This window comes from Gymnoscopelus microlampas (assembly GCF_963454915.1).
Source record: "Gymnoscopelus microlampas genome assembly, chromosome: 18".
In the NCBI taxonomy this organism is placed as follows: domain Eukaryota; kingdom Metazoa; phylum Chordata; class Actinopteri; order Myctophiformes; family Myctophidae; genus Gymnoscopelus; species Gymnoscopelus microlampas.
Genome location: NC_139955.1, coordinates 5,553,924 through 5,581,828, shown reverse-complemented (window position 1 = coordinate 5,581,828; position 27,905 = coordinate 5,553,924). Strand labels below are relative to the sequence as shown.

General features: G+C 43.8%; 1 protein-coding gene across 2 annotated transcripts in view; it reads left to right on the top strand.

Annotated features, from left to right (window-relative positions):
• pdlim7 (PDZ and LIM domain 7) overlaps positions 1 to 27,905 on the top strand; it is a 74,290-nt gene that overhangs the window by 42,919 nt on the left and 3,466 nt on the right. For both annotated transcript variants that reach the window (XM_084085648.1, XM_084085649.1), the window contains 4 exons: positions 4,992 to 5,044; positions 6,233 to 6,470; positions 9,572 to 9,752; positions 24,990 to 25,110. In XM_084085648.1, coding sequence (XP_083941774.1) covers positions 4,992 to 5,044; positions 6,233 to 6,470; positions 9,572 to 9,752; positions 24,990 to 25,110 — 593 coding nt within the window. The remainder of the gene's footprint in view (positions 1 to 4,991; positions 5,045 to 6,232; positions 6,471 to 9,571; positions 9,753 to 24,989; positions 25,111 to 27,905) is intronic.

Here is a 27,905-nt window from a genome sequence, read left to right as displayed (position 1 = left end):
TTTCTCTCTGAATTTGTTTTTGACGTGACGGTGATGGGTGTTTGTCAACACTGCCTGGAACACCTTCTGTCTGTTGCCCCCATTTCCTGTTTCTCACATTGTTTGCAACTCGGGAGTCCTATTAACAGCAGAGGGGAGGGGTGGGGTGGCGGGGAGGGGTTGTAGTACCATTCTGTTCTGTAAGTGTGGGGGGTAGTAGCATTCTTTTCTTTAAAGGGGGGGTAAGCACTGTTCTGTTCTTGATTCCGCTTTGACTGTGTAGTTCAGACTCCTTCTTTGATCTGTAAGCTCTCTCTCTCTATCTGTCTTTCTCTCTCTCTCTCTTTTTTCTCTCTCATTCTCTTGCTCTCTTTTAAGCCTGTGTTCCTTTTGTTTTTTGAGCTCTTCATCTTTGACTGTTTTCATTTCTGAGCCATCATCATTTTTAGACTTCTCCCACCATTAAGAAAGAAAGAAAGGGAAAGATAAATCTGCTAACTTTTGTTTTTTTCCTCTTCTGTCATTGAAAAATATAAAACATCTGGGAAAGAAAACCAAAACACAAACCCTTTTCTGCATCTCTCGTCTTGTTTTTCCTGTGTCCCTGTTTCTTTTCTCTTCTTCTTCTATGATGGTATTCATCTTTTTAACGAGTCCGAAGCCCGATACTTAATCGCACGCCGGCGCCGTGCGGCCAAAATGTCCGATATGCAAGCTCACACCGCGTCGCAAACGCGCCGTGTTGTGAGCTTGTATGTCGGCTATTTTCGCAGTGCGACACCGCCATGCGACGGAGCATAAACTAGGCATGACTGAACAGTGTTTGTAGTTACTTGGAGTACAATAGAAAATACTGCTGATGCTTGTAGCATTGCTTTAGTTGAACTATCATAGGCCGGGTAAACCGCATGCAAGCTACAGTACCAGGTGTACTTTGTATACAGGCTGTACAGTAAGTGTACATTTTCTCCCAACACAGAGAATATGAACACGTTCTACTTAAGATCAGGTGCAGTGCTCATTGCACGAGGTACCCCGGCATCCCGCCATCCCACCGGTCTTTTGAGCAGGAGCACGCACATGCTTGGATGTGCACGTGTGTACCCATAAGGATATCTCGCGCGTATCGATCAAAAACAACCATTAACACCTCTTACCGAAGCTTACAAAAGCTGCCGAGTGTCAACAGCTTGAATTAACAAAGGAATGACCCTGGCTGGATGCAGGTCACACAACACCTGCCAAGTACTGTAGGTGTTGTAGGCGTACTGTCAGATGTTCTGCAGCAGTCCAAAGAGAACGTTTGGATAACAGTGGCTGATGGATTCATGAACTAAATTACAGGGGTGACGCCTGCCAGGTAAAAGCTAGTCATTTCTAATACAAAAATGTTTCGTACTGTTTATGCACTCGTAAACCTAGGTAAAACAAATTACATTATTAACGTAAAATGCATGCACGCGTGCGACGTCATTAAAATAGCGGCCCACCTGTTATAAAATCACCACTACAACACTGCTTAGGATGTTTTACTGAGGAGGAGGCAAGGAAAAATGCATGCCTGAATCGATCTTGATAATATGCCCACTGTAGGTGTAAAGTACTTGATGGTTGGAAATGGATTTTCACATTATTACCCGAGATACTAATTTAGGGGCTTCCCATGAATGCTTTGCAGTGATACAAAAATAAAAAAGTTTGGTGACATAGTGGCACCAAACTGAGTGGCAACAACACTCACATTTAAGTGTGTGTGTGTGTGTGTGTGTGTGTGTGTGTGTGTGTGTGTGTGTGTGTGTGTGTGTGTGTGTGTGTGTGTGTGTGTGTGTGTGTGTGTGTGTGTGTGTGTGTGTGTGTGTGTGTGTGTGTGTGTGTGTGTGTGTGTGTAAGTAAATGTATATTATGTTAATGTATTGCAATGTTTTGCTCATTTAGAAAGCATACAGTAATTTAAAAAGTAAGACAAGTACAGGTCAGGCTATCCCTCATGCAGGGCTGTACACAGGAACATCCAGATATCAGTTGATATCGTCGCTATCGGGTGGAAACCTTGTAAATCCAAAAGCTATTACTTTTTCAGGGGAAAAAAAGAAGGGAAAAGGAACCTGCGTTCCAATGTATCTAAGGTAGATATTATTTAGTCACAAGCTCTTGCTTTTCATCCATTCCATTTTTATAAAAACCCACAGACACACCTTACTGTTTTCACTTTGACTTTCAAAATGTTTGTAAAGTAGTGAAAATAGCCGCTGTAGATCGGCTATTTTCACTACTTTTGTGCGACACTCTTGCAGGGCAAGAATTTACACACAAAAAAAAACCCGTAAATAGTTGAACTATGGACATACAAGGTTTCCGTCAGACAGCATGGATATAGTTAGAATCATAACATGCAGGGAAGCTCTGGGCAGAGGAAGTGCATTCCACCTGGCCTCAGCAGCTATCGCTGGAATGCCAGTAATGGATGGTCCACTGCAGGCCTGGTTTCACCGAGCGCCTGCTGGACCGTTCCCAAGTATGCAACCTTTTCCCTGCACCTGCGACTACGTCCCCGGGCCTTTGCTGTTGATAATTATTAATGATTATGCTTACAGACCTGTGGTTCTAAACGTTGGGTCCGCGGATCCGCAGGGGTCCTTGAGTGAGTTCCAGCCCCCCCCCCCCCAGCCTAAATGATTGTTAGTTATTATGGACGAAAAGGACCCTTACGGGCCTGTAACTCTTGAGTGTGTGTGCAAATCAGGATCAGTACAGTACTTTACAAAGCAGAGGGTGAAATTATTATTTTTCCTCAGTGTGCGCTTCACCGTTTTGCAGTATTCCGGTGAGACAGAGTGAGAGCAAAGGAAAAGAGATAGAAAACAGATTAAATAGAACCAATAAAGATATATATACAGTACATATTGCGCAGGTACAGTATATCCATGATATTCAGAACATTTAGCATCATAGGCAGGTGTGTACATGTCCTTTTGAGACGTTAGCATCATAGGCAGGTGTGAACATGTCCTTTTGAGACATTAGAATTATATGCGGCTGTGTGTACATGCTATTTAGAAACATAAGCATCATATGCAGGTGTGTGCATAAAGTGATGCCATAAGGCTGTAACCGAATGGACCCTTACGGAACTGTAACTGAGAGTGTTACAAATGGAACCAAATGGACCCCTAACGGGTCCATTTGGTTCCATTTGTTAATTTAACTCTCGGAGTTAAATTAACACTGATAAGGATCTTACAGTGTAGATTGGTGTCCCAGAGATAAAAATCTAATTGCCTTAATGCATACCAAACTGAGCACGGTCCCTTGAAATTAAAAAGGTTGCGAATCACTTAGGAACACTAGAGATGAGCCTTGATAACGGTGAGGTAACGGTAAGAGGTGGCGAGCGAGTAATGTGTGTCACGTCTCGTTTTCTTGTTTTTCTCCTCCAAACGAGGAAGGATTTCATCAGCCCTTCATTAGTCTATTGTGGATGGCACTTTAGATGATGTAAACACCGGCAGGCCCTAAGGCAACAGCATTCTTTTCTTCACCGTGATAAGAGTTCTCGGGAGCTTCTCTCTCCCTCCCTCTCTCTCTCTCTCTCTCTCTCTCTCTCTCTCTGCCTCCTCGGCTCACAATGGAGGTTGTTTTCATATGTCAACGGAAGAGCGCGACAAGCTTAAAGTGATGCTCGCTGTGGGTAACACACTTTCAGAGAAGTTTGACGCACGGCGGCAGCAACAACTGCTAGATTAATCAAAAGTTTTGCACCAATACGGTCTGCAAGAACCAAACTTTTCTGTGGCGTCAACACCTCACAGTCGAAAGCCTAATTTCCTACGACGTGGTGTCGCTCGCCAAAAAAAGAAATGATCTTGAATAGATGGGATTATTTTTTTGGCAAGCGACCCTGGTGTGATGGAGTTGACGTGTAGCGTGCCGTGTCCTGCCCTTTCTCCAGGCTGAAGAATATCCTCGGTATCGGTGAAAAGTAAGTGCTTTTACTCAAAAAACGTACAGAATTTTGAGTACAATACTTCTACTCCACTAGGCAAATCTCAGAGGCAAATATTGTACTTTTCACTCCAGTGCTGTTATTTGAAGAACGTTAAGTTAGTTGGCTACTTTGCAGATTTACATCATTTATTATAAAACATCAACCAATTAATCCCTGGCCTATTTTATACTTTTCGAAAATGGCATGCAACGCATTTGTGTGGGCCAATACTTTTGTATTCAAGTACAATTTTGAATGTTACGCGTAAAAAGCCTACAGAGTATTTCTGCATTGTGGTATTGCTATAAAAAAAAAAAAAAAAATCTGAGCACTTCTTCCACCACTGGATGTCAAACACTCACATGGAATTGTGAAGGTTTCTTTCATTAGAGAAATACTGCTTTTCTGTAGCGCTTTGTTGTAGAGGCACACACTCGCACAAGCACACAATTCCTGCTGTGCTTGAAGGCATGAGAGAAACCACCGCACTCCAATTCAAGTGGAAAGAAAAAGATAAAAATACCTTATTTCACTGGCGAGTTCTATACATGGAACATGATTAAAATAATTAACTCTGACGCCTTTCAGGCCTGGCCTTCTTCAGCACCTTATAGCATAGCTATGCTGTGTGTTGGTAGTTGGAATTCCTGATTGATATTTTTGTATTAAATGTCACACAAAGTCATGAAAACACGCTGCTGGGTCAAATTGCGTTAATTAGGAAAAACGTAATTATAATTACTTTAATTAAGATTATTTTAATGCAGTTAATGTAATAATTTTATTTGACATTTATTTTTTTGTTGTCATAAAAAACTTAAAAGAGACACACGTCTGGGCCCCCAGCTAAATAAGTTAGCATAGCATCAAAAGATTGATTTATGAACAATATTCAGTGATGAATAAATTCTGAACTGCACAATTATGATCGAACCAATTATTGAGGTAAGTTCATGTAACATTTTAATGACAAAAATGTGTTCTCGTCACAATGGTTACAATGGTGTGTGTGTTTTTCTGTCCACAGTGTTGAGTCAACTCCTTCACCTGGCAAAGTGCAGGCAGCAGATAAACCTGATGGTAGGTTTCTGCCAGTGGTGGAAAGTAACTAAGTACATTTACCCAAGAACTTTACTCGGCTATTTCAATTTTCGAAAACTCCACTCCACTACCTCTCAGAGGAAAATATTGTTCTTTTTACTCCACTACTTTTGACAACTTTACTTACTAGTTACTTTGAGATTTATATTATTGGTACAAAACATACATTACCACCAAGTCATTTCAAATACAGGGGTTTTCGAAAACAGGAGTTTAACTTTTTTCTACATTGTGGTATTGCTACTTGTGCTACTTTTAGTGCTACTTTTACTTAAGTAAAAAAAAAAAAAGTGAGTGCTTCTTCCTCTACTGGTTTCTGCTGCTGTTGTAGAAAATAACTTGAGTAGCAAAACCATGTCGATAATGAAATGAGAACCGTTATGGCAAATCGTGGAAACCTCATAGCCTATGACCAAAACTGCTACTTCTCAGGAGTCAAAAATAGCAACAGTAGCAGATCTAGAGCTCAACAACGTGTCGCTTCGCGCAGCGCATCGAGCTTATGGATCTGCTGCTTTTGATGCTTTTGTGTGACGCTGTAGTACTTCACTTTTCAAGTTTTTATTTTGATCATTTCACTATGCAAAAACAATATGCTCCATTCGCATAAAACAATAAAAATAATAAATACATTTGACGTAGTTATGACCAAAAAAGGTATAAGCTGAAGCTAAAATAGCTTACATTGCTTACCCTTTCAACACTTACATACATGACAAAACAAGGAAAACAATTTCTCAATTTCTTTCAATGTCTCAAAAAAAGTACAAAACAGAAGAAAAAATACAGAAATACAGGAAACTAATACAGAAAAACAGAAACAAAGGTTTTTGCTACATCATCCAAAATATATTTAAATAATATAATGCATGATCACATGTATTGTTATACATGTTAATACATGATTTTCTTAATTAAATATTATTCTTTTTTGTTAAATTTTTATTTCATTTTATTTTATTTAGTATCTTTATTTTAATTTTCTCTGTGCTTCATGATCCATAAAATATATATATATATAATAATTATAATAATACCTGATCATAAAACCTATGATCAAATAGGGCGTCAATTTACGAAAAAAAAAACACAAAAAGTTATAATATGGAGATGAGAGGTTTCTGCCCGACCGTAACGCACTCCATTGTGTACACGTGCTTGTCTCAGGTTCCAAGACCCCGGCCACCGGTACGTCAGGGCCGGCCTGCAGACCCCCGTGGGTGACGGACCCGGGCTTTGCGGATCGCTACGCGCCCGACAAGACCAGCACGGTGCTGACCCAGCACCAGCAGCCCGTCCAGCCCACTCCCATGCAGAACCGCAGCTCCATCATGCAGGCGGCGCAGCAGGCGCCCGAAGACAGCGGACGGACCCCGCTGTGTGGCGCCTGCAACAAAATCATCAGGTAAGAGACGCGGTTAATCCACAGAAAAATTTGACAATAAAGCATCAAAATCAGCATAACCGCTTTAACTCTTATTTACCGATCTACTAATATCTTAAAATCTTGTATGGGGGTCCCTGGCGCAAAATAGTTTCAGATGGGCTCCACATCCAAATGCATATTAATATGGGGGTCCTTGATATGAACAAGTTTGAGAACCACTGTTATGATAAAACAATTCACGGTAGTAATAACCACTTTCAACCTGGTGTCTTACAGCATTGGTTCTCAAAGTGGGGTCCGGGGACCCCCAGGGGTACTTGAGGGGATACCAGGGGGTCCCCAGCAAAATGATTTATAGGAACCAAATGGACCCTTATGGGTCTGTAACTCTGAGAGTGTACAAATGGAACAAAATGGACCCGTTCTCAGAGTTAAATTAACATTGATTTTACAATATGAATTGGGGTCCCAGAGATAGAAATGCCATTAAATGGGGGTCCGTAGCCTAATGCATGTCAAACTGGGGGGGTCCTTAAATTACAATGATTAAGAATCACTGCTAGAGCCGTAAAAATCTTCTCTTATGGGGGTCCCTGGCTTATCCTTTTAAATGGGGGTCCGCGGGCTAATACGTGTCAATTTGGGGGTCCTTGACATGAAAAAGTTTGAGAACCACTGTCTTACAGTATGTCTTTATAGGTGATTTTTTTTACTAACATTAGCAGAGAATTGTAAAAATAGCTACAAGCTCACAATGCATCGTTTTGCAATGTGCTGTGAGCTTTGTAGATCTCTTGTTTTTTTGTTGTTGTGCTATTTTTGAAATAAGGATTGTATGTTATGGTTGCAAAGTTGTTAATAACACAGAGGATGTCTCCAAGGAATGTCTCCATTTTTATTTGTTTTGTTTACTTTGCACTTTGGCTTGCGTATTGTTTACTCATGTGTGTCTTGGTTGGATGTGACATTTCCATTACAACTGCTCTTGTTTCTCTGGAGTGGAAAACCCTGTTTCAGAACTCAGTCATGCTTTTTTAGTGCATGCGTTGTTTACTGTGTGTGTGTGTGTGTGTGTGTGTGTGTGTGTGTGTGTGTGTGTGTGTGTGTGTGTGTGTGTGTGTGTGTGTGTGTGTGTGTGTGTGTGTGTGTGTGTGTGTGTGTGTGTGTGTGTGTGTGTGTGTGTGTGTGTGTGTGTGTGTGTGTGTGTGTGTGTGTGTGTGTGTGTGTGCACGCACTTTTGAGGGCGAAAATATCCCTACAAGTATTGTAGAATTTGAGAACTAGATTGTCAGGACAATTTTCCTGTATTCAGGTGGCGATGCGGTACTGTATTTAGAGGATAGGTTTAAAGGTTGGGGTCAGAGTCATTCCTGATTTAAATGTAGTGAGCTTTTAGAACGGCTATTTCAGGCTTTATAGGTTGGGGTTAAAAGTGGCAACAAAAAAAAAGAAAGTTTGAAATGGCATTCATAAAATCGGCCATCCTAAAATGTTGATGTTCTCACTAGGGCTGTCAACTTTCCTCAGAAATGATATTCGAATATTGGTCTTAAAAATGTGCAAATATTTGAATATATTCGAATATTATTATTATAAAAAAAATATATATTTATATTTTTTCATTTTTTTTTTTGTGTGACAGAAACAGTACAAAAACAATGTATCGAGGGCTCAGATCCAATAAAACATATCTTTTGTTTGTTTTTATAACTTCATACATTGTTTTTTGTATTGTCCCTGTCAAATAAACATACAAAAATAAATATAATTTTAATAATACTCGAATATCGAATATTCGTTTGACAGCCAAAGCAGTGCATGCTTGTGTATGTTTTGCCAGGCAGGGGCCGGCTATATTCGCCTTTGGGTTGGGTTAAAAATGACATAAAGCAATGTTAGAAATGGCATTCATTAAATGGCCATCCTAAAAAGTTGATCTCCTCACAAATGAAGCATTGCGTTAGTTCATGCAGGGCACAGGAGTCACACACACCTCGGCTGTAATCAGCAAATTGATTGCTTTCAATCAGCCACACTTTTCTACACACCAATCACACCTCATTCCCTCAACAAGGCGGTCTGTTTAAATACGGCTCCCTCCTACACTGGATCCCTGCTTTTCCATTGCTGGAGGGCCACCTATTCATTTCAATGAATACCAGGGTAAAAACATGTAAGTTGCTCACCAGTGCATGAAGCACCCGAAAGAACGGCCTACTTCCGCAATTTTCTTGATTTGGGCACCAAATTTTGGTGCTCAAATGCGGAAGACCTGAGCACCGAGAAGGCGCACTAGGGTTTCAAACGGTAGATGCACGCGCACTCGCGCAGTAGCGTTTTTTAAACGCGGAAGTCCAGCAATCACAGATTTGACCACCAGGCAACGACAACTAAATTGTTATACCGCAGTTCTGGGGGCTTGTGCTGTATGTTTAGGTGGTATGGTCCTTTAAGTTTTTGGCAGGCTGAGCGAGCCGGCAAGGAGTTATGGGATTGTTCTCTTGTTTACCCTCTGTTCTGGTGTAGAATGAAAGCGATCGCGCTAAAACGGTCCAAGTGATATTCGTTGTTACTACGGGTGTTATAGGAGTTAGAACCCTGGCTGATCACGGGGATTTATTGGATCTATTTTTGTTATTAAATCACCAGTTCTCCAGCACAGACTCCTTCGTTCTTTTAAAATAGAAGACAGTATGAGGATAATTCGGGAAAGGAAGAAGGGAGGTGGTTATAAGCCTTATAAGGTGGATACCTTATAGTTCAGACTCAGTCTCGCATTACTCAAACGTTTAAACTGAATGTTGTGCATGGCTCTAAAGTAAATTGAAATACAATGTTTGCATGGCTTTAATGTTAAACTGCATTCAAGTTTGAGTCTGGCTATGGGCCCGCTCTTGTACCCCTGTGGGGTTTTTGCATAGCGTTCCCAGATTTTGCTTAGCATGCTGCTTAGCAAAATGTAGGGAACATCTTAAGAGCGGAGCCATTAGCGCCAAGTTTAACTGTATTCCATTTGTTGCAATGTAATACTGAAGTATAGTAATACGTGTGTGTGTGTGTGTGTGTGTGTGTGTGTGTGTGTGTGTGTGTGTGTGTGTGTGTGTGTGTGTGTGTTCCAGGGGCCGGTACCTGGTAGCGCTGGGGCGTTCTTGGCACCCAGAGGAATTCACATGCTCCCAGTGCAAGGTGGTCCTGGAGGAAGGGGGCTTCTTCGAGGAAAGAGGCTCCGTGTTCTGCACTAAGTGTTACGATAACCGCTACGCGCCCAACTGTGCCAAGTGCAAAAAGAAGATCACTGGGGTACGTACGCACGCACGCACGCACAGGGCTGTTTTTACTCTACATACCAACATCGATTGTAAATAAGAATGTGTTCTTAATCATGCTTGCCTGGTTTAACCCTTTAAGGCCGGGAAGGGAACGCATGTGTGTCGTTTTAAGATTTCTTTGGCTGTTCAAAAATAGCAGATACACAAGCTCATAGTGCCCAGATCCCCAGAAGCAAAGATTTGAGTTAAAAACTTTCGCTTTAAAAAAAGTATCTATATATTCAAACAAAAGATTTGCACACATTTTCACGATAAAAAAAAAAAAAGCAGATCTACACTCGGTGCCGCGCTATGAGCTTGTATATCTGCTATTTTTATAGAGCCAAAGAAATCTTAAAATGACACAGATGCGTTCCCGGGTCTTAAAGGGTTAATGAAGGTTAAGTACAAATAAAAAGTAAAAAACGCCCACAGGCACGAGGCAAGAAATGAAGCCAGATTCAGACAGTGGCTGGAAGAAGTACTCTGATTTGTAGCAGTACCAAAATGTAGAAGAAATAATGACTCTGTTAAAAGTAAAAGTCTTCTATTCAGAACTTTGAAAAGTAAAGTATTGCAAAATATACTTTAAACTATCGAAAGTACAATTTTTCTAAATGTGTCAAAATCGTTCAAAAACATTGCAGCGTGTTGTGTGCTTGCAGATCGGCTACTTTTTGAATAGCAGAAGCATACAATAGGCCTTAATTGGTTAATGCACGTTTTGTAATAATAATCTAAATCTACAAAGTAACGTGTCACTAAAGTTTTCAAATAACTGTAGTGGAGTAAAAAGTACAATATTTGTCTCTGAGATGTAGTGGAGTAAAAGTATTGTACAGGATAATAAATGCTAAAATAAAGTAAAAGCACCTCAACATTGTGCTTAAGTACAGCACTTGAGTAAATGTACTTAGTTACCTTCCGCCACTGGATTTAGATCCAGATTCACCTCTTGGCCTGCTGAGAAGATTGTTGGAAGACGGTGCTCTGTCCATGTTTGCTTTGCTGTTATCCCAGTATTGCTCCATAAAACAAAACGAACACAGAACAAGGGATATGAAATGGGTTGTAAGCGACGCTCACTCGTAAGTCACAAGCCTGTCTCAGACTTATGCCTCCCGTTCACCAGAGGATAATTGAACAACTAAAGTCTTGACAAGCTCTCACATTTAACAACAATCTTCCATAAGTCATGTGGGCTTTTAGTCCTATGGGTGCCTGACGTTAGTGACGCCGCTTCACACATTATCCGAAAGGATTCTTAAAGGACAGTGGTTCTCATAGTGGACCCTCAGGGGTCCTTGAGGGGGTTCCAGGGGGTCCCCAGCTAAATGAGTTAATCTAGCATCACAATCAGTTTAACCTTTTTAACCCTATATACATTGGCTATTTTCAAAGAATATTGAAAGAATGTGAAACAAATTGAATACTTTAACACACATTTTGTATGGGGGACCCTGGCGCCAAATATTTTCTGAAGAAGAGATATTTCTTTCTAATCTTATCCCTCTTACACAATAAACACCATCCTTTATATTAACCCATTCAATCCGGCAAAAAATAGCAGATCTACAAGCTCACAGCGCGGCACCGAGTGCCGCGCTGTGAGCTTGTAGATCTGCTATTTTTGAATAGCCCAAAGAAATCTACGGACCTCTGACGTCATAAGTCAGAGTCAGCGCCATATATGGGCTCAAAAGGGGGCATGCCCATATACAGTATGGGCATATACTGATGACATCAGGAATCTCCATATATGGGCATAAAAGGGACAAGGTCTGACAGATACAGAGATCTCCTTCTAGGGGCATATCAGCATGCCCATATATGGGCATATACTGATGACTCTTAGAAAGGAATACCTGCACTCACTTAGATCCTTTTAGGATTCATTGTTTATTTGAATCATACGCCCCGGCAGCAGATCAAACACAACGGACGTTTCGCGCGGCGAACTGTGAACTACTCGTCTGATGAGTGCTGGCGTCTCTCTTCTTCATATACTGATGACATCACGGATCTCCATATATGGGCATAAAAGAGACAAGGACAGGCAGAAACAGACACCTACATATATGGGTATAAAAAAGACACAGACAGACGGGTGCAATGGGTACTCTGACAAAACCCTGACACTGTGACTCAGACATATTGGTCGGATCGGAGGTGAAACGTAGGTGTGAGGGCTGCGTCCTTTTTTTGAATGATTTATTTGGTAGAAGTCTGTCTCGCTGTTGAGTTGACTTTCCGTGACCATCGTTTGGAACTAGATCCAGATGGATTAATTTTTAGCGGTGTTAGCGGTGCCAACCGCTCTATACGTGGCTTTGTCCGTATGTCCGTCCGTCCGTCCGTCCGTCCGTCCGTCCGTCCGTATGAGCCTGACGGCAAAGAAGAAACACATACAAACACACGCACACACACACACACACACACACACACACTAGAGTCCGACCGATATATCGGTCACCGATATATCGGTACCCGATATGGCCTTATTTGGTTATATCGGATCATATCGTATCGGTGAAATTTCTCACCGATATGACCGATATGAAAAAAAAAAAACGTTTGCTCAAAAAGCACATTGCTGGTGTAATTATATATTTTGTCCAGCAGAGCGCGCTGGGCTTGTAGATCTGCTACTTTCAGTAGGCCTACCATACTCTACAAAACAGCAAACCAAACAAAAACATCGTCGATGGTCGACCAAAGCAGCTTCAACCAGCGGATACTTTTCCCAGATGCGACGGTAAATTAGTTCAATCTGATGACTGGTTCAGCCCAAAACATGCCAGTATACATAATTGTGGATTGTCTTATAATAATAATGATAGGCTGAGGTGAGGCTATACTCACTTCGATTTTAGCGTCGTCATTTTGGCTTAGTTTGTTATGCCTCAAACAAAACAACACCACCACAGCTGTAGTGTTAATTAATTAATTGTCTCTAAAGCGGGTTTGCGTATTAAGTAAAAGTACAATACTGTAATACAGAAATACTCTGTTACAAGTAAAAGTCCGGAATAAAAAAAAATCTGTAAAGTAAAAGAACAAAAGTTTTGGTATCAAAATGTACTTAAAAGCAGAATCCTGCACGGCCGGGTCCAATGTTGAGAACCCGCGCTGCCCGTCAATAATCAGATCTGCTGAGTAGACCCACCCGTCACCCTGGCCGTGATCCTTTCAAAATACGAACCAGAACCGCCCCGCGTCCGCCCGTCAAATAATGGACCTGTTGTCCGCCCGTTTACCCATGATTACATGCAGAGTAAAATGTAAATAGCCTACAGACAGTCACTATATTTAAAAGTGTGTTGAAAAGGATAGATAGCAGCCTTCAACAATAGAGCTATACATTCAGCTGTGTTCCGTCAGAGGTCAGAAAAGGTCAGAGGTCAGAAAAGTGCCACTTTTAGACAATAGTGGGCGCTGCACAGGAGACGGCTCCGCGAGGCAACACTTTGAACATACGCACGCGTTCAGGGAGACCTCCTCTACAATACCACACTCTCCGCTAAGCGGGAGAGGTGTAAAAAAAAAGTGTGGCGGGCCGTCCAGTGAGGTCAGAGGTAGGAAAAGTGCCACTTTTAGACAATAGTGGGCGCTGCACAGGAGACGGCTCCGCGAGGCAACACTTTGAACATACGCACGCGTTCAGGGAGACCTCCTCTACAATACCACACTCTCGGATAAGCCCGAGAGGTGTAAAAAAAAGTGTGGCGGACCGTCCAGTGAGGTCAGAGGTAAGAAAAGTGCCACTTTTAGACAATAGTGGGCGCTGCACAGGAGACGGCTCCGCGAGGCAACACTTTGGACATACGCGCGCGTTCAGGGAGACCTCCTCTACAATACCACACTCTCCGCTAAGCGGGAGAGGTGTAAAAAAAAGTGTGGCGGGCCGTCCAGTGAGGTCAGAGGTCAGAAAAGTGCCACTTTTAGACAATAGTGGGCGCTGCACAGGAGACGGCTCCGCGAGGCAACACTTTGGACATACGCACGCGTTCAGGGAGACCTCCTCTACAATACCACACTCTCGGATAAGCCCGAGAGGTGTAAAAAAAAGTGTGGCGGACCGTCCAGTGAGGTCAGAGGTCAGAAAAGTGGCAAAAAGTGCCGCTTTCAGACAATAGTGGGCGCTGCACAGGAGACGGCTCTGCGAGGCAACACTTTGGACATACGCACGCGTTCAGGGAGACCTCCTCTACAATACCACACTCTCCGCTAAGCGGGAGAGGTGTAAAAAAAAGTGTGGCGGGCCGTCCAGTGAGGTCAGAGGTCAGAAAAGTGCCACTTTTAGACAATAGTGGGCGCTGCACAGGAGACGGCTCCGCGAGGCAACACTTTGAACATACGCACGCGTTCAGGGAGACCTCCTCTACAATACCACACTCTCCGCTAAGCGGGAGAGGTGTAAAAAAAAGTGTGGCGGGCCGTCCAGTGAGGTCAGAGGTAGGAAAAGTGCCACTTTTAGACAATAGTGGGCGCTGCACAGGAGACGGCTCCGCGAGGCAACACTTTGAACATACGCACGCGTTCAGGGAGACCTCCTCTACAATACCACACTCTCGGATAAGCCCGAGAGGTGTAAAAAAAAGTGTGGCGGACCGTCCAGTGAGGTCAGAGGTAAGAAAAGTGCCACTTTTAGACAATAGTGGGCGCTGCACAGGAGACGGCTCTGCGAGGCAACACTTTGGACATAATGTTGCACCAGGTCCCATGACACTCTGAACAGTACTAATATCTAGAGTCTGCATGTCATCCTGTTCATCTACAGGGCTCTCATGAAGTGCATGAGAGTTATTTATTTCCACAAAAGGCTCTTCGTCTTCGTCATGAAGTGCAGGGGAATGGTGATCTATTTCTACGTGAATTTCACGTTCCACAAAAGGCTGTTCATCTACAGGGCTCTCATGAAGTGCATGAGAGTTATTTATTTCCACAAAAGGCTCTTCATCTTCGTCATGAAGTGCAGGGGAATGGTGATCTATTTCTATGTGAATTTCACGTTCCACAAAAGGCTGTTCATCTACAGTGCTCTCATGAAGTGCATGAGAGTTATTTATTTCCACAAAAGGCTCTTCATCTTCGTCATGAAGTGCAGGGGAATGGTGATCTATTTCTATGTGAATTTCACGTTCCACAAAAGGCTGTTCAACTACAGGGCTGTCTTGCACAACCAACTTTTCCTCCTGGTGCACAACAACTGGCTTAGGCTGTGCCTGAACACAACTATTTTTTTCTGTATATAAAATCCCCTGTATCAATGCCTCATGATTGCAAGTGGTGGATAAACACGCATAAGTAAGGGTCTTAATGTCTCGACTCTGTGAAACTCCCACACAGTCCATATGATACCAGCATCCACAGAGATTACATTCAAGCATAGCTTTTGCTGGGTCATTTGTTTTTTCACAAATGCAATAGACAGTTTTTTTTATTCTTTTTTTTGGCCTCACCCACTCATCACCTAGTGTACGTTTGGCATTTCTGTACATAATTTCAACTTGTTAGTATCTGTACGATTTGTGACTTTGTCGTTCTATCACTGGCAATATCACTAATATCACTAACCCCAGCTCCAAAAGCTTTGCCTCTCTTCCCCTGCCTCTCTCTGCCTCTCTCTGCCTCTCTCCCCCTACTCCCCGGACGACCCGCCACTTTTTGTTTGAGCCCCGTCCGGCTTAGCGGAGAGTGTGGTGTCGTAGAGGAGGTCTCCCTGAACGCGTGCGTATGTTCAAAGTGTTGCCTCGCGGAGACATCTCCTGTGCGGCGCCCACTATTGTCTGAAAGCGGCACTTTTTGGCACTTTTCTGACCTCTGACCTCACTGGACGGGCCGCCACTTTTTGTTTCACACCCGTCCGGCTTAGCGGAGAGTGTGGTGTTGTAGAGGAGGTCTCCCTGAACGCGTGCGTATGTCCAAAGTGTTGCCTCGCGGAGCCGTCTCCTGTGCAGCGCCCACTATTGTCTGAAAGCGGCACTTTTTGCCACTTTTCTGACCTCTGACCTCACTGGACGGTCCGCCACACTTTTTTTTACACCTCTCGGGCTTATCCGAGAGTGTGGTATTGTAGAGGAGGTCTCCCTGAACGCGTGCGTATGTTCAAAGTGTTGCCTCGCGGAGCCGTCTCCTGTGCAGCGCCCACTATTGTCTGAAAGCGGCACTTTTTGCCACTTTTCTGACCTCTGACCTCACTGGACGGGCCGCCACATTTTGTTTCACACCCGTCCGGCTTAGCGGAGAGTGTGGTGTTGTGGAGGAGGTCTCCCTGAACGCGTGCGTATGTCCAAAGTGTTGCCTCACGGAGCCGTCTCCTGTGCAGCGCCCACTATTGTCTGAAAGCGACACTTTTTGCCACTTTTCTGACCTCTGACCTCACTGGACGGTCCGCCACACTTTTTTTTACACCTCTCGGGCTTAGCGGAGAGTGTGGTATTGTAGAGGAGGTCTCCCTGAACGCGTGCGTATGTCCAATGTGCTGCCTCGCTGAGCGGTCTCCTGTCCAGTGTCCACTATTGTCTGAAAGTGGCACTTTTCTGACCTCTAGCCGCACTGGGCGGCCCACCATTTTTTTCCCTATCAAGTGCAGGGGCGCTCAGTTATGGAACAGCACATATAATACAAATCTACCAATATGCCTTTAATCTTTTCTTTTGATACTGTGTCCATGTTGTATGTATGTCGTTAAATAATATACGTTTTAAATGTATTTTTCTGATTACATTCTTATTTGTATTGTATTTTATTTTTTAAATAGGTGAGATCAACTTAATAAACCCTATACTTTTGCTCCTGCAAATACATATATCTAACACACACAAATGAACACAATATCCAAGTGCAAAACAGGATCAGAAACTGTGCACATTTAATGGGGATCAATAGCCAATTTAAATCTGGAACAACCTCACTTAGAAGTGCTATAGTAGGCCTACATTGGTTCTCAAAGTGGGGTCCGGGGACCGCCAGGGGTCTTTGGGATGGTTCCAGGGGGTCCCCAGCAAAAGTAGTTAACCACTTTATCCATTTATAAGTTCGCTATTTTAAATATAGCAGATCTACAAGCTCGCAGCGCGTCACTTCGTGCCGTGCTGCGAGCTTGTAGATCTGCTATTTTTTTTACATTTTTGAAAAATCTTGAAATTCTTTTGAACTTTTTCATTTGCAACACAAATCTTCTCTTCTGGGGGTCCCTGCACAAGATATTTTCAAATATAATACAAATAATAATACGATACAATAATATAATACAAATCAATTTGGGGGTCCTTGACATGAAAAAGTTTGAGAACCACTGCTCTAGTGTAAGCCATTTAAAAGACATACATCATAAATATATTTTTTCAATAAATGTGTGTCTTTAAAAAAAAAGGCAATTAGAAGTGTTCTAGTATGCGCCATTTAAAAGACATACATCATAAATGTACTTTTAAAATAGATTTGTGTCTTTTAAAAAACATTACAAATTCGCGATCTTATTTTGAAGGCAACCGGAAACCTTATTGTTGCTAGCTCAAAAACCGGATGTCCTATCGTTGCTGACGGAACGGAGCTACATTCAGCTGTGTTCCGTCAGCAACGATAAGGTGGCAACAATAAGACTTCCGGTGGACGATCTCTTCAGAATAAGAGTACCCTCTAGAGCAAAAAGGAGCCATTGAAAAACGGTCAATTTGCACATTAAAACTATAAATTAAGCATTTAAACGACATATTATGTTTCTATACAACACATATTATGTTTCTGTGTTACAAAAAGGGATTTAAAACATTAATAATTTATATAAATGGATAAATAATGTTCAAAGGAATGCATAGCCTATACAAATTGGACACTGGACAGGAGACGGCTCCGCGAGGCAACACTTTGGACATACGCACGCGTTCAGGGAGACCTCCTCTACAATACCACACTCTCCGCTAAGCGGGAGAGGTGTAAAAAAAAGTGTGGCGGGCCGTCCAGTGAGGTCAGAGGTCAGAAAAGTGCCACTTTTAGACAATAGTGGGCGCTGCACAGGAGACGGCTCCGCGAGGCAACACTTTGAACATACGCACGCGTTCAGGGAGACCTCCTCTACAATACCACACTCTCCGCTAAGCGGGAGAGGTGTAAAAAAAAGTGTGGCGGACCGTCCAGTGAGGTCAGAGGTCAGAAAAGTGGCAAAAAGTGCCGCTTTCAGACAATAGTGGGCGCTGCACAGGAGACGGCTCTGCGAGGCAACACTTTGGACATACGCACGCGTTCAGGGAGACCTCCTCTACAATACCACACTCTCCGCTAAGCGGGAGAGGTGTAAAAAAAAGTGTGGCGGGCCGTCCAGTGAGGTCAGAGGTCAGAAAAGTGCCACTTTTAGACAATAGTGGGCGCTGCACAGGAGACGGCTCCGCGAGGCAACACTTTGAACATACGCACGCGTTCAGGGAGACCTCCTCTACAATACCACACTCTCCGCTAAGCGGGAGAGGTGTAAAAAAAAAGTGTGGCGGGCCGTCCAGTGAGGTCAGAGGTAGGAAAAGTGCCACTTTTAGACAATAGTGGGCGCTGCACAGGAGACGGCTCCGCGAGGCAACACTTTGAACATACGCACGCGTTCAGGGAGACCTCCTCTACAATACCACACTCTCGGATAAGCCCGAGAGGTGTAAAAAAAAGTGTGGCGGACCGTCCAGTGAGGTCAGAGGTCAGAAAAGTGGCAAAAAGTGCCGCTTTCAGACAATAGTGGGCGCTGCACAGGAGACGGCTCTGCGAGGCAACACTTTGGACATACGCACGCGTTCAGGGAGACCTCCTCTACAATACCACACTCTCCGCTAAGCGGGAGAGGTGTAAAAAAAAGTGTGGCGGGCCGTCCAGTGAGGTCAGAGGTCAGAAAAGTGCCACTTTTAGACAATAGTGGGCGCTGCACAGGAGACGGCTCCGCGAGGCAACACTTTGAACATACGCACGCGTTCAGGGAGACCTCCTCTACAATACCACACTCTCCGCTAAGCGGGAGAGGTGTAAAAAAAAAGTGTGGCGGGCCGTCCAGTGAGGTCAGAGGTAGGAAAAGTGCCACTTTTAGACAATAGTGGGCGCTGCACAGGAGACGGCTCCGCGAGGCAACACTTTGAACATACGCACGCGTTCAGGGAGACCTCCTCTACAATACCACACTCTCGGATAAGCCCGAGAGGTGTAAAAAAAAGTGTGGCGGACCGTCCAGTGAGGTCAGAGGTCAGAAAAGTGGCAAAAAGTGCCGCTTTCAGACAATAGTGGGCGCTGCACAGGAGACGGCTCTGCGAGGCAACACTTTGGACATACGCACGCGTTCAGGGAGACCTCCTCTACAATACCACACTCTCCGCTAAGCGGGAGAGGTGTAAAAAAAAGTGTGGCGGGCCGTCCAGTGAGGTCAGAGGTCAGAAAAGTGCCACTTTTAGACAATAGTGGGCGCTGCACAGGAGACGGCTCCGCGAGGCAACACTTTGAACATACGCACGCGTTCAGGGAGACCTCCTCTACAATACCACACTCTCCGCTAAGCGGGAGAGGTGTAAAAAAAAAGTGTGGCGGGCCGTCCAGTGAGGTCAGAGGTAGGAAAAGTGCCACTTTTAGACAATAGTGGGCGCTGCACAGGAGACGGCTCCGCGAGGCAACACTTTGAACATACGCACGCGTTCAGGGAGACCTCCTCTACAATACCACACTCTCGGATAAGCCCGAGAGGTGTAAAAAAAAGTGTGGCGGACCGTCCAGTGAGGTCAGAGGTAAGAAAAGTGCCACTTTTAGACAATAGTGGGCGCTGCACAGGAGACGGCTCCGCGAGGCAACACTTTGGACATACGCGCGCGTTCAGGGAGACCTCCTCTACAATACCACACTCTCCGCTAAGCGGGAGAGGTGTAAAAAAAAGTGTGGCGGGCCGTCCAGTGAGGTCAGAGGTCAGAAAAGTGCCACTTTTAGACAATAGTGGGCGCTGCACAGGAGACGGCTCCGCGAGGCAACACTTTGGACATACGCACGCGTTCAGGGAGACCTCCTCTACAATACCACACTCTCGGATAAGCCCGAGAGGTGTAAAAAAAAGTGTGGCGGACCGTCCAGTGAGGTCAGAGGTCAGAAAAGTGGCAAAAAGTGCCGCTTTCAGACAATAGTGGGCGCTGCACAGGAGACGGCTCTGCGAGGCAACACTTTGGACATACGCACGCGTTCAGGGAGACCTCCTCTACAATACCACACTCTCCGCTAAGCGGGAGAGGTGTAAAAAAAAGTGTGGCGGGCCGTCCAGTGAGGTCAGAGGTCAGAAAAGTGCCACTTTTAGACAATAGTGGGCGCTGCACAGGAGACGGCTCCGCGAGGCAACACTTTGAACATACGCACGCGTTCAGGGAGACCTCCTCTACAATACCACACTCTCCGCTAAGCGGGAGAGGTGTAAAAAAAAGTGTGGCGGGCCGTCCAGTGAGGTCAGAGGTAGGAAAAGTGCCACTTTTAGACAATAGTGGGCGCTGCACAGGAGACGGCTCCGCGAGGCAACACTTTGAACATACGCACGCGTTCAGGGAGACCTCCTCTACAATACCACACTCTCGGATAAGCCCGAGAGGTGTAAAAAAAAGTGTGGCGGACCGTCCAGTGAGGTCAGAGGTAAGAAAAGTGCCACTTTTAGACAATAGTGGGCGCTGCACAGGAGACGGCTCTGCGAGGCAACACTTTGGACATAATGTTGCACCAGGTCCCATGACACTCTGAACAGTACTAATATCTAGAGTCTGCATGTCATCCTGTTCATCTACAGGGCTCTCATGAAGTGCATGAGAGTTATTTATTTCCACAAAAGGCTCTTCGTCTTCGTCATGAAGTGCAGGGGAATGGTGATCTATTTCTACGTGAATTTCACGTTCCACAAAAGGCTGTTCATCTACAGGGCTCTCATGAAGTGCATGAGAGTTATTTATTTCCACAAAAGGCTCTTCATCTTCGTCATGAAGTGCAGGGGAATGGTGATCTATTTCTATGTGAATTTCACGTTCCACAAAAGGCTGTTCATCTACAGTGCTCTCATGAAGTGCATGAGAGTTATTTATTTCCACAAAAGGCTCTTCATCTTCGTCATGAAGTGCAGGGGAATGGTGATCTATTTCTATGTGAATTTCACGTTCCACAAAAGGCTGTTCAACTACAGGGCTGTCTTGCACAACCAACTTTTCCTCCTGGTGCACAACAACTGGCTTAGGCTGTGCCTGAACACAACTATTTTTTTCTGTATATAAAATCCCCTGTATCAATGCCTCATGATTGCAAGTGGTGGATAAACACGCATAAGTAAGGGTCTTAATGTCTCGACTCTGTGAAACTCCCACACAGTCCATATGATACCAGCATCCACAGAGATTACATTCAAGCATAGCTTTTGCTGGGTCATTTGTTTTTTCACAAATGCAATAGACAGTTTTTTTTATTCTTTTTTTTGGCCTCACCCACTCATCACCTAGTGTACGTTTGGCATTTCTGTACATAATTTCAACTTGTTAGTATCTGTACGATTTGTGACTTTGTCGTTCTATCACTGGCAATATCACTAATATCACTAACCCCAGCTCCAAAAGCTTTGCCTCTCTTCCCCTGCCTCTCTCTGCCTCTCTCTGCCTCTCTCCCCCTACTCCCCGGACGACCCGCCACTTTTTGTTTGAGCCCCGTCCGGCTTAGCGGAGAGTGTGGTGTCGTAGAGGAGGTCTCCCTGAACGCGTGCGTATGTTCAAAGTGTTGCCTCGCGGAGACATCTCCTGTGCGGCGCCCACTATTGTCTGAAAGCGGCACTTTTTGGCACTTTTCTGACCTCTGACCTCACTGGACGGGCCGCCACTTTTTGTTTCACACCCGTCCGGCTTAGCGGAGAGTGTGGTGTTGTAGAGGAGGTCTCCCTGAACGCGTGCGTATGTCCAAAGTGTTGCCTCGCGGAGCCGTCTCCTGTGCAGCGCCCACTATTGTCTGAAAGCGGCACTTTTTGCCACTTTTCTGACCTCTGACCTCACTGGACGGTCCGCCACACTTTTTTTTACACCTCTCGGGCTTATCCGAGAGTGTGGTATTGTAGAGGAGGTCTCCCTGAACGCGTGCGTATGTTCAAAGTGTTGCCTCGCGGAGCCGTCTCCTGTGCAGCGCCCACTATTGTCTGAAAGCGGCACTTTTTGCCACTTTTCTGACCTCTGACCTCACTGGACGGGCCGCCACATTTTGTTTCACACCCGTCCGGCTTAGCGGAGAGTGTGGTGTTGTGGAGGAGGTCTCCCTGAACGCGTGCGTATGTCCAAAGTGTTGCCTCACGGAGCCGTCTCCTGTGCAGCGCCCACTATTGTCTGAAAGCGACACTTTTTGCCACTTTTCTGACCTCTGACCTCACTGGACGGTCCGCCACACTTTTTTTTACACCTCTCGGGCTTAGCGGAGAGTGTGGTATTGTAGAGGAGGTCTCCCTGAACGCGTGCGTATGTCCAATGTGCTGCCTCGCTGAGCGGTCTCCTGTCCAGTGTCCACTATTGTCTGAAAGTGGCACTTTTCTGACCTCTAGCCGCACTGGGCGGCCCACCATTTTTTTCCCTATCAAGTGCAGGGGCGCTCAGTTATGGAACAGCACATATAATACAAATCTACCAATATGCCTTTAATCTTTTCTTTTGATACTGTGTCCATGTTGTATGTATGTCGTTAAATAATATACGTTTTAAATGTATTTTTCTGATTACATTCTTATTTGTATTGTATTTTATTTTTTAAATAGGTGAGATCAACTTAATAAACCCTATACTTTTGCTCCTGCAAATACATATATCTAACACACACAAATGAACACAATATCCAAGTGCAAAACAGGATCAGAAACTGTGCACATTTAATGGGGATCAATAGCCAATTTAAATCTGGAACAACCTCACTTAGAAGTGCTATAGTAGGCCTACATTGGTTCTCAAAGTGGGGTCCGGGGACCGCCAGGGGTCTTTGGGATGGTTCCAGGGGGTCCCCAGCAAAAGTAGTTAACCACTTTATCCATTTATAAGTTCGCTATTTTAAATATAGCAGATCTACAAGCTCGCAGCGCGTCACTTCGTGCCGTGCTGCGAGCTTGTAGATCTGCTATTTTTTTTACATTTTTGAAAAATCTTGAAATTCTTTTGAACTTTTTCATTTGCAACACAAATCTTCTCTTCTGGGGGTCCCTGCACAAGATATTTTCAAATATAATACAAATAATAATACGATACAATAATATAATACAAATCAATTTGGGGGTCCTTGACATGAAAAAGTTTGAGAACCACTGCTCTAGTGTAAGCCATTTAAAAGACATACATCATAAATATATTTTTTCAATAAATGTGTGTCTTTAAAAAAAAAGGCAATTAGAAGTGTTCTAGTATGCGCCATTTAAAAGACATACATCATAAATGTACTTTTAAAATAGATTTGTGTCTTTTAAAAAACATTACAAATTCGCGATCTTATTTTGAAGGCAACCGGAAACCTTATTGTTGCTAGCTCAAAAACCGGATGTCCTATCGTTGCTGACGGAACGGAGCTTATACATTCAGTGTACAAGTGAAGACGGAGGAGCGAGCTTTAGCCACACGCGTGAACGCGCACATACGCAGTAAGCATGTGTCATTGTTTACGTCTCAGATGGTTTTAATTTGAAGGTTTAACAGGATGTTCAATGTGTTTTGTGAGTTAAGCTAACTGACCGGCGTGCTCCATGCTGTTGTGCTGTGTTAAGTTACACAAGTGACGTTGTTTTCGCGGAGACAGGGCTCTCTGATTTTCACAATAAAACGTTACCTACCCGCGTTTAGTTCAGAACCGCCCGTCAGTATATTTTACACCCGTTTTCACCCGTCAAACGATTGCAGGACTCTGACTTAAAGTACAAAGTAGAAAGTACTACTCATTATGCAGAATGTCCTGTTCAACAAGATTTCAAATGTATAAAAATCTTTGGAAAATAGCAGATCTACAAGCTTGTAAATCTGCTATTTTCAAATGGCAGAAATGTATATAGGGCTGAAGTGGTTAATGTGTGTATTGTTTATAATATTCTAGATCTTAATCTACAAAGTAACTAGTAACTAAAGTTTTCAAATAATTGTAGTGGAGTAAAAGTATAATATTTGCCTAGTCTGAGATGTAGTGGAGTAGAAGTAAAAGTGTTGAAAATTGGAAATACTTTCCAATACTTTACTATTACTAAATAATAGTAAAAACAATACCTCAAAATTTTACTTAAAAATGTCCTAAGTACAGTACTTGAGTAAATGTAAAAAAACAAAAAACAGAAAAGGCCTATTTTCATTCCAGCTAAAATTCACAATATCGGTTGTTGCATATCGGTTATCGGTGACCGATATAATCCAAACCTCTCTAAAATCGGTTATCGGTATCGGTCACAAAAATCCCTATCGGTCGGACTCTAACACACACACACACACACACACACAGACTTGGAGATTGCCTACGCCAACTCTCCCCTCATTGCCCACACGTGCCACTGGCTATCAAAGAGGGGTCCAGGGACCCCCAGCTTATGTTGTGTCCGTCGTCCGTTTCAGCACGGGCTTTAAACAGCTATAACTCCAGTTCGCAGCATGCCAGCAAGTCCAAATTTGGTATGTGGACTTAGACCACCAATAGGGACGAGCATTGACTGCTGAAGCCCCGCCCCGCCCTATTATAGCGCCACCAGGAGGCCACTGGCTTTAAACAGCTATAACTCCAGTTTGCAGCATGCCACCAAGTCCAAATTTGGTATGTGGACTTACACCACCAATAGGGACGAGCATTAATTGCTGAAGCCCCGCCCCGCCCTATTATAGCGCCACCAGGAGGCCCCGCCCCAAAGGCACCGCTTCCTTCACACAGGGTGTGATTTTTTTTCATAACACATACTGGCTGTTGACCGCATCGATCATCACAAACCTTTGAACCGGGACTAAAGACTTCAGATAAATAATCAGTGCAGACGAGACGGCTCTGACTGAGTTTGTGACTGAACAAGTGTCGTGTCAAGGGCGCGTACCCACTGAGTTAAGACCGTGATTTCACTCTGACTTTGTACATTTGTGCAAGACTTAAAATCACTTCAAATCTCAGCAGACGTAAGGCGAGCATACGTTTGATTAAGACCCCTGTGGCTGCATGCAGGGTCTCTGTTCCTGTAAATTAAGCAATTCACACCCTTTCCTCCCCCTTGCAGGAGATCATGCACGCCCTCAAGATGACCTACCATGTTCAGTGTTTCAAGTGTTCCGCCTGTAAGACTGCCATCAGGAACGAAGCTTTTTACATGGAGGAGGGCGAGCCCTACTGCGAGAGAGGTGAGCGTGGCGCTCTGCGTGTCATCAAGGAAGATGACACACACACACACACACACACACACACCACACACCACACACCACACCACCCTCACACACATACACACACACTCTCTCTTGAACCTGAACTACAAATAATTCTTTCCTGGTTTTAATGGGTTAAAAAAAGACTTTTGCTATTCAAAGATAGCAGATATACAAGCTCATATAGCTCATGAGATTGTAGATCTGCTATTTTTGGGGCGGTGTAACCGCCCCCTATAAGTGAGGTTTGGACACTGACCAATCCTGCACCGTGATTGGCCAATAGTCTACAACGCAGTCTACAACGCTAACCCTTCCACAGTCAATGCAAATCTATACTTTTGCAAAGTCAGCCAATCACATTACAGCTAGTGTCATCACCGCTAGCTGTAATGTGATTGGCTGACTTTGCAAATTCAGGACTGTGATTGGCTAGCGAAACACATGACACACGCCCTATAGCAGTATGGACTTATAAAAATACTTTTAAAAAGTGAATCACTTCCATCACTGTGATCACCACTGTGACCACACCGCCCACTTCACACTGGGTGTGATTTTTTGAAATATTGTGTACATTTGGGCAAAGTTTTCACAAATGCTCACGATATTTCAAAAGAAATATTGATTTAAAAAAAATCTTGACAATGTGTGCAAATCTTTGAATATATATTTTTCATTGCATAACAAGCTGGAACGACATATTTTGAGATGGGGGGGGGGGGGGACGGCCAAATACATATAATTTTGGGGCCCTTGACATGAAAAGGTTTGAGCACCACGGTTCCTCCTCTATGTGTCTTGATATATTCAGTTGGCTCCGGTGCATGTTAGAGGTGCAATAGACAACATGCCACCATTCCTTATTTTCCTAAATCAGGCCTATAATGCATGTTGCTGTCAGTGGTTCTCAAACTTTTTCATGTTAAGGACCCCCAAAATTATATGTATTTGGCCACGGACCCCCATCTCAAAATATTGTGTTCCAGGGACCCCCGGAAGCAAAGATTTGAGTTACAAATGTTCGCTTTAAAAATACATATATAAAAAGATTTGCACAAGTTTTCGCGAATAAAAAAAAAATAGCAGATCTACAAGCTCATAGCGCGGCACTCGGTGCCGCGCTATGAGCTTGTATATCTGCTATTTTTGAATAGCCAAAGTGTATTAAAAAATCACACCCAGTGTGAAGTGGGCGGTGTGTGGTCATCACAACATGACTCACTTAAAAAAAAGTATAAATGACTTTTTTTTAAGTCCATACTGCTATTCACATTTCAGCTAAAGCAATTTTTGGATTCTTCTTTACGTCTCCCACGAAGCTTCGTCTCTTCCATTGTTGGATTATATAGGCCACTGTATTTTTAGAAATCTTAAATTCAGCTGAAATTTCTCTGGAACCTTGACCAGATCTGTGCTTTGTCACAATTCTGTGTTTAAGCTCTTGTGATATACACTTGGGTCTCACAAGGCCAAAGACTTGCCATTGTCTTTGTTTCGGTTTTTACTTTCCTCATTTTAACCATAGTGATTTTGCGATTCTTTTTCACTGATCTCATGAAATACACAACATCTCAGTTAAATATACTACTCTCACATCAAAATGGTTTTAGATTAGCCAATCACAGGATGTGAAATTGGAGCACTATGTCACTGTTGTGACACCCAAGTAGGTGGTGTGTGGTCATCACGACATGACTCACTTTAAAAAAAAGGATAAATTACTTTTTTTAAAGTCCTTACTGCTATTCATAGGGCTGCACATGTGTCATGTGTTTCGCTAGCCAATCACAGTCCTGAATTTGCAAAGTCAGCCAATCACATTACACTTAGTGGTGATGACACTAGCTGTAATGTGATTGGCTGATATGAAAAAAGTATCGATTTGCATTAACAATGGAAGGGTTAGGGGGTACATAAATGTTTTGGTCGGTGTCCAAAACCCACTTATAGGGGGCGGCTACACCGCCCCAAAAATGACACAGATGCGTTCCAGGTCTTAATGGGTTAATAACGTACCTCCCCCTTCAGGGGTGGATCTGATTATAATGGAAACAAGACAAACCTGGAAAGTTCCAGGTTATGGAAGGTTCTGGGTTAAGCCTTCGTAGTCGAAAACAGACATTAGTTGCTTGTCTGGTGAGCAGTGGTGGAAAGTAACTAAGTACATTTACTCAAGTACTGTACTTAGTAACATTTTGAAATATTTGTACTTTACTTGAGCATTTCTAATTTCCAATACTTTTACTTCCACTCCACTACATCTCAGAGGCCAATATTGTACTTTTACTCCACTACAATTATTTGAAAACTTTGCCAGTTTGAAATGGGATGGCAGTGCACTCTCAGAGTTACTAAGGATTTTACAGTGCAGATTAGGGTGCTAGAGATTAAAAACATGGTACCGAATGAGCATCCGGGGCTTAATGCATATCAAACTAGGAGTCGGTCCTTGAAATAAAAAAAAAGTTGAGAATTAATGCTGTATTCTTTTTTTTGCCCCAGCTGACGGTATACGCCCCCTGTGGGCTGTAAATGATTTAACAGCGTGGCGTGCCTCTCCCTCACCGCCGCGGCTCACAAGTGGATTGCTGCTTTTATCAGAGGCTAAGCCAGAAAACCTGAGCACTTCTCCTCTCCTCTCCTCTGCGAATATAAAGCCTGGAGTGTTGATAAACATTGTGCTGTCTCAGCATCTCTCTCTCCCTCTCCGCTCTCGAGTATCAGCGTTATAGCTTGACCCGCCCTCCCCACCCCCCCCCCCGACACAAGTC